The following is a 6,658-nucleotide window of genomic DNA, read 5'->3' on the forward strand; positions in this document are numbered from 1 at the left end:
GGGTGTGACCCATCAGCCCCCAAACCGCCTCTTGTCCTCCAGAGAGGGAGCATTTGGTTTTCATCTGGAATGTTCTCTCTCGTGGTGGAAACAGACCGCCCGGGGAGAGGACAGTTGGATGGCTTGAGTCTGGCTGAGTGACCTGAATGTGGCCCTGCCTCTCCCTGCAGGATGGTCACTGGTGCCTGGTCCGAGGGCTCTGTTCCTGGCCTGGTTCTGGTCCCCCTGACCCAACCGGAGCTTCTCTGGACCCCTGTCAGAGCTTGCAGAGGGCTCCTCCGCATTAGCCAGCCTCACTACAGCCCAGGGAGCTGAGCAGAACAGGCACAGTGAGCCCTGTTTTAGAGGCAAGGAAAGAGGCGCCAAGAGAGCAAGGGGTTTGCTCAAGGTCACCAGCTGGACTCGAACCCGGGCCTGCAGCCAGCATGCCCCCTGGGAGCCATCAGCTGTGAGGATTGCCAGCACAGATCTGGGGGTGGGATAGTCACGTGGGATTCAACACAGGCGGGGGCAGCAACTCACACCCCAAATTGAAACGCGACAGGCATGGCATCCCATCAAAGGTTTATTTAAAAAACTATAGAAAAGCAGTCTGGGAGAAGTGTCCTGGGATGGACTGGTGCTTTGCAAGGACCCAGAGGGACCCGGCAGGAGTGCCCCAGGGTGGGTGGCAAGAGGCTGCGGGCAATGTATTCCGGTGATCCTCTACAAGACCCATAGCTTAGCGCAGACTCTGGCTCCTGGAGCAGGCAAGAGGGCTTGAAGTAAGGTCAGCTCTCTCCTTCCAGCTGCTTGAGGAGCGGGATGGGGCAGGGGTGATGGGAGGGAGCCAACCGCAGGCTCAGGCACAGGACTGAATTTGGCCCGAATGACAGGGAGGCTGGAGCACCCGGAGCCGCAGGGGACCGCTGCAGTGGAGGAAGGTCCAGCCCATCTTGCACTGGGCTAATCCTGGAGATGTGTCGGCTCACGGTCCTGCAGGGGGAATTGGAGAGGCCGGCAAGTGACGGGGACTGGAGTGGAGCTGGGGGCCCTGCAGCTGTTGGTCCGCACACCTGACATTTCATTGCAGCACTTGCTGAAGCCCCCTAGGCTGGGTTAGGGCAGTAAACAGCCCCCTGAGTGTCACCCTGCAGGGCTGACCACAGAACCAGCCTCCTTGGTCCTGGAAGGGAGTCCCCTCACCCAGTCTGTGCTGATCATGAGCCCTCATCCCTCAGCAGTGGTGATGAGTGGGGGATGGTCACATGATCAGAGTCCTTACCTGGATTAGCTTTTGTCGGGAGGGTAGTTTTCCTTGTCGCTTCTGGTGAGCCTGCTAACCTTGCGCAGCGGTAGCTTGGAGATTCCAGTGCTCGACTTCCTAGCTCCAAAGAGCATGACTGTACAAGAGAGAAAGAAATAGATAAGAACTCCACCAATACTCTCTGAGCACCTGGATCCAGCCAAGCCTGAAGCCGTTGGTTAGTTACTTGAGCCGACGAGTTTCCCATTTGCTTGCGTTTGCCATTTCTAGCAATGGAAAAAGTCTTGGCTAAAAGAGTTGTTCATTCACTCAGTCTCCACTCACCAGCAATCGGCGGGCCCTCTTTGGGGTGGCGGCAACTGTCAGCATGCTGGACTTCGATCCCCTCCTTTGGGGGTTGAGGAGCCCAGGGGCCCACAGCAGGGAGGCGGAGGCCCCCTGGAGGCTGGGCGTGGGTCTCACCCACCTTGCAAGTGTCTCCAGTGGCGCTTTGAGAGGGTCTTGTTCCCAGCATCCAGGAGGTCTACCATCTTCGGCACCCAGCTGTCCCGTGGGTTCGCACACAGGATCTTGTTTCTCGGGAAGAAGAATCTGGGGGGTGGGGTGGGGGAGCGGGTCCCCAGGTTAGGGTGTGAGCGGGGAGCAAAGCTGTGTAGGAGACTCCCCCTGCCCACGCCAGCCTCCCACGGTCCCACTCACATCACAGCAGGCAGGTTGCAGCTGCCGCTCACTTCTTGGCGCCGGTAACTCTGGGCGTGCCGGAGGAAGCCGGGCCGAACACGGGAGTGGTAGGCCAGGCAGCAGTCCTCAAAGACACCTGCAAGCACGGCCGGAGCTCACGTCTCTGTGTGCACATGCGCTCTGCACGGGCTGCCCCAGACGCAGGCACCCCAAAACAGACCACAGCCCTCCCAGCCCAGGTGAGAAGGAGGCCAACGTGGCTCCCCTTTGGCTCCTGATATGGGGACGGCTGGCAGGAGTTGGAGGGGGTCCACAGTCCCGGGCTGGGAAGGGCCCAGCACCACACAATGAATGAGGGACCAAAGCCACTTCTGCTCTGGGGCGGAGGGCAAGGGGCACAGATGGAGCGCCCCGAGGAGGCACCGGGGGCCACCACGCCCAGCCCAGGCCCTCCTAAAACGAACGCTCTGGCCGGCCGCTCCTGACGCCCCAAGTCCTGCTCAGCCTGGCCCTCCCCCACCCAGGGCCATCTCAAGGGCCTCTGCCCTTCTGTCCCCAGCAGAGTGACCACTCAGTCAGCGGGCCAGAAACCAGGAGGTCTCTGTTCATTCTGATTGCTTGAAAAAAGCATTTCGAGTTCCTACTGGGTGCCAGGTGTGAAGACAAACACAGAGGGGGATTGGACATGGGGCTCTCTCAGCCTGGTGGGGAGACCCAGGGGTCGGTCTGTGCTGGGAGGGGGGAAGAGCAGGGACCTGGAGCGGGGCGGGCTTGGAAGAAGAGGTGTGCCGGCGGGGCCTGGGAGCATGAGCAGGTGGAATTGATGAGACAGACAGTGACAGGCCTTCAAGGCCCTGTGGGATCCATCCCTCAGCTGACCCCTGCCTCCAGGCACCACACCTGAGTTCTGGCCAAGTGCAGTAGGAAGGATGCGGGAGGACTTTAGTGCTCCCCCGCATCTCCAAACCTTGGCCCCAGAGGGCAAGAGGCAGGGGTGCTGGATGGACCCTCAGTTGCAGTACCAGGCAGGCCGGGGGCCACTCTGCCCCCAGGATCAAAGGGCCCCAAGCTGGGCCTGGCTCCTGGAATGGGCCTCTGATAGCAGGACAATGGGAATGAAGCCCAGCCCGATCCCGGGCAAAGGTAAGGTCTGCTGGAAGCTAGGGCCTCTCAGACCTAGTGACGGGCAGGTGGGGCAGGTAGGGCAGGTGGCCGGGAAGGGGGCTCTGGGGCTTTGACCAAGCCAGGGACCCTGCTCAGCCAGCTGCTGGGGCTCAGCCTCCTGCCCTGGAGCCCTGTCCTATATCCTGGGGTTGCAAGACATAGTGGCCGGGCTCTTGGTGGATACTGTATGCACCAAATCCTCAGCTGCCTAATGGAGGGAGAAGTGGGAAGGGACTCCCCATTAATAACAGTAATGGTTATCACTGTTGTTGCCCAGGCACTGGGCCAAGAGTTTTGCAAATATCAGCCCATTGGATTCTCATGTCCTATCTCCGCAGGGGGAATTCAGAGCCCCACTTTGCAGATGAGGAAACTGAGGCTCATGAAGACTGAGTAGTAACTCTCAGCCAGACCACACAGGTAGCCTGTGGGTGGGGGGACGACTCACTCCTGTTGGGTCACATCACTGCAGTGTGTCCCTAGATCTGCCACCACTGGGAGCCACCCTTGCTCCCCACAGTCCCTGGGCTGGCTAGAGTCCTGGCAGGGAGGCCTTGGGTCTTGGACCATGGAGGAGGCACCACAGGGGCTCTGGAAGGAGGAGCTGGGGGGCCTGCACCCCCAGGGAGCTGCACAAATGCCAGGAGTTTCTACAGCCCTGGGGCGGGAGCCGTCTGTCAGAATTCGGTGGTGGAGATGGGGAGGCTTCTGGAAGAGGGGAGGGGCGAACGGGGGAGGACAGGAAGGATGGGGGGGAGGAGGGCTCCCGGGAGGCAGGGGAGGTATGGCCCAAGACATTACCTTGAGCATGGATAGTAGACCAGGCGCCCACCAAGCTGGCCACCAGGCAGAGCACGAGCCACAGGTTCATAGTGCAGGCTGCTCTTCCTCCTCGGGTGTCTTGAGGAATAATGGGAGAGGTGGAGGTGATGAGGCCCCAAAATGGACAGCAGCGGGCACTGGGAACACCCCCATCTCAAGTCCGACACCCAGGGCCCTCTGCACAGGACAGGTGGTGCTGGCGCAGCCTGCGGCTGGTCTCAGCCAAGATCGGAGACCGGGGCGGGGGGAGCGCGGAGAGGGGCAGGACTCACCAACGCCTGCGGGGTCCCAGGAGCCGGTATCTGCTGCGGTGACTCCACGCTCTCCTGCCCGGCAGGCCGGCAGGCCTCACAGCCTTTATAGATGGAGCCCCACCCTGCGGCCTGCTCTCCTCCCCCCTCCCTCCTCCTTCCCCACTTCCCCTCCGCCTTGGGCTTCTCCCAGTTTCTCTTTCTAGCTCCTCTCTCCCATGTCAAGGTGCACCTGGAGGGAGTTAGTGGTAAGCACCCGGGGACAAGAGGACCTACTGCAAAGAGCTGGCAGGAAACACCGACTTTCTCAACTATGAGGACGTGAGACAGACAAGGGTTGGCTCCCTTGGTGACTGGAGGCCGAACCACACAGATGGACAGATGCAGCGTGCCCAGGCCATCTGAAGGCTGGCTGCCTGGGGACCCCTCCCTTGACTGCCTCCCCCATCCAGTCCTCTCAGTCAGCGCCCCTGCTTTCTCCCCCAAAGGACCTCTCTCCTCCCCGCATTCCCTGTCCTGCGGCACACTAGGGCGCACACCGGCTTCCCACAGACGGGCCTCAGGCGGCCTAGAGCCTCTGCCTTGCTCCCTGCTCTGAAGCCACCTGTTCCCGTGGGGCCCTGACTTCACCCCACTTATCTCTCCTTCCCCACAATGGGGAGCCTTACAATTCTGCAGAAATGCCCTGGTTTTAAGAACAGGCAAATCCACAGAAGCAGAAAATAAAATCAGTCATTGCCATGGGCTGGGAGGGGAGAACGGGGGGTTTGTAACTCTGTGAATATAGTAAACCCATGAAACTTACACTTTCTTTTTTTTTTTAAAGATTTTATTTTATCTTTTTTTAAACATTTATTTGAGAGAGAGACAGAGCTTGTGCGCACAGCGGGGAGAGGGGCAGAGGGAGAGGGAAAGAGAGAATCCTCAAGCCGAGGACCCCCTGAACGCAGAGCCCCAAGTGGGGCTGATTCCAAGACCCCCTGAGATCATGCCCTGAGCCGAATCAAAGGCCAAAACCTTAAATGACCTGGTCCGCCAGGGTCCCCTAAAGACTTTGGTTTTGTTTTTTTTTTTTTTAAGATTTTTTATTTATTTATTTGAGAGAGACAGAATGAGAGAGAGCAAGCACATGAGAGGAGGGAGGGTCAGAGGGAGAAGCAGACTCCCCGCCGAGCAGGGAGCCCGATGCGGGACTCGATCCAGGGACTCCAGGATCATGACCTGAGCCGAAGGCAGTCGCTCAACCAACTGAGCCACCCAGGCGCCCAAAGACTTTGTTTTTAAGTAATCTCTCCACCCGGCGTGGAGCTTGAATCCGCAGCCCTGAGATCAAGAGTCGCACGCAGGTCCCACCGACTGAGCCAGCCAGGCACCCCTGGAACCTTACACTTCCAGCGGGTGCAGTGTAAGGTATGTGAATTTTCTCAAATATTAGCTGGGAAAATGTTATGAACCACCACCAGAACAAAGAAATGCTCTAGTTTTGGAAGAAATGCCCGTATGACCTGGGGATACCCCAGGTAACCACGGCGGCAAGAAGAAAAGCAAAACCCATCCAGAGGGCATTTTTTTCCTTCCCTGGGTCGGCGTGGCTCACCGGGTCAGAGGCGCCACGGTGGGCGTGGGCGGTTGTAGCGGGAAGGGGCCTCTCCCGAGACCTCACAGCCGATTGCTTTGAACTTTTAACTTCTTATCGCCCGCATCCTTAGCTATAGACCACCCCAGGTAGTAATCACCCTCGTACCTCTTTCTCATCTCCCCGCCTCAACAGGAGCCCCTCGTGGCGACCCCGATCCCCTGGGCGGAAGCTTGTGGCTTTGGGGGCGGGGCTTTGGCGCGGGGCGGGGCCTAGGCCGGGGCGGAGCCTACGAGCCCTGCCCCGCCCCGCTCCGGCGGCTGAGCCGCCCTGGGGCCCTGCGCCTAGCGGTCCCCGGGCAGTGGCTGTGACCGTCCCCCGGGGCCCGCGCGCGCGACTGCAGTTCCTCGACCGCTTGCTGCGGGTGGGGGAGGGGGGCGGGACGCGGCTCCGCGTGGCTGGGGGCGTGGGGACGCGGCGTGGCGGGCCCGGCCAGCCTCTCCGCTCCGGTCCGCTGCCCCTGCCTGTCCTGCCGCGGGCAGCCGCCAAGACGAGGCGTGACCCAGACTTGGCTGAAGTCCCCCGCGAGCGAGCCCACCTCCCCTCCCCGCCCCTCACGGTTTGTCCCACCCGCAGCCTTAAGGGGGAGGAGGGTGTCTGAGGCACCTGGGCGCAGGGCAGACAGGGATTTGCGCCATCTTGGGCCCCGCACAGGTGTCAGGGAGGCGGACGGGATGCTCAGACCCTGAATGAGAACCCCGGAGTTCTGAGGACCGGAGCTGCTGAGTGTGAGGGCCAGAGGCTCAGGGCCAAGGCTGAGCTGGGAAAGGGGAGGCCTCTTCTGTTCCTACAGCTGCTGGAGGCGGTAAGGGTGGACTGCTTGCAGTAGGAGACCCTCTTCTCCTGCATGTGCGAAAG

At 60.5% G+C, this 6,658-nt stretch overlaps 1 protein-coding gene across 1 annotated transcript; it reads right to left on the bottom strand.

Annotated features, from left to right (window-relative positions):
• Positions 1 to 896: 896 nt before the first annotated feature.
• On the bottom strand, positions 897 to 5,986 carry CCL25 (C-C motif chemokine ligand 25). The gene is made up of 6 exons (XM_032394957.1): positions 5,909 to 5,986; positions 3,893 to 3,991; positions 1,946 to 2,063; positions 1,713 to 1,837; positions 1,265 to 1,382; positions 897 to 975 (listed from the first exon to the last, which is right to left on the bottom strand). The coding sequence occupies exons 2-5, from the start codon at positions 3,960 to 3,962 to the stop codon at positions 1,270 to 1,272; spliced, it is 426 nt and encodes a 141-aa protein (XP_032250848.1). The 5' UTR covers positions 3,963 to 3,991; positions 5,909 to 5,986; the 3' UTR covers positions 897 to 975; positions 1,265 to 1,269.
• Between the last annotated feature and the right edge of the window lie 672 nt (positions 5,987 to 6,658).

The sequence above is a fragment of the Phoca vitulina genome, unplaced genomic scaffold, assembly GCF_004348235.1.
Source record: "Phoca vitulina isolate PV1807 unplaced genomic scaffold, GSC_HSeal_1.0 scaffold81, whole genome shotgun sequence".
Classification (NCBI taxonomy): domain Eukaryota; kingdom Metazoa; phylum Chordata; class Mammalia; order Carnivora; family Phocidae; genus Phoca; species Phoca vitulina.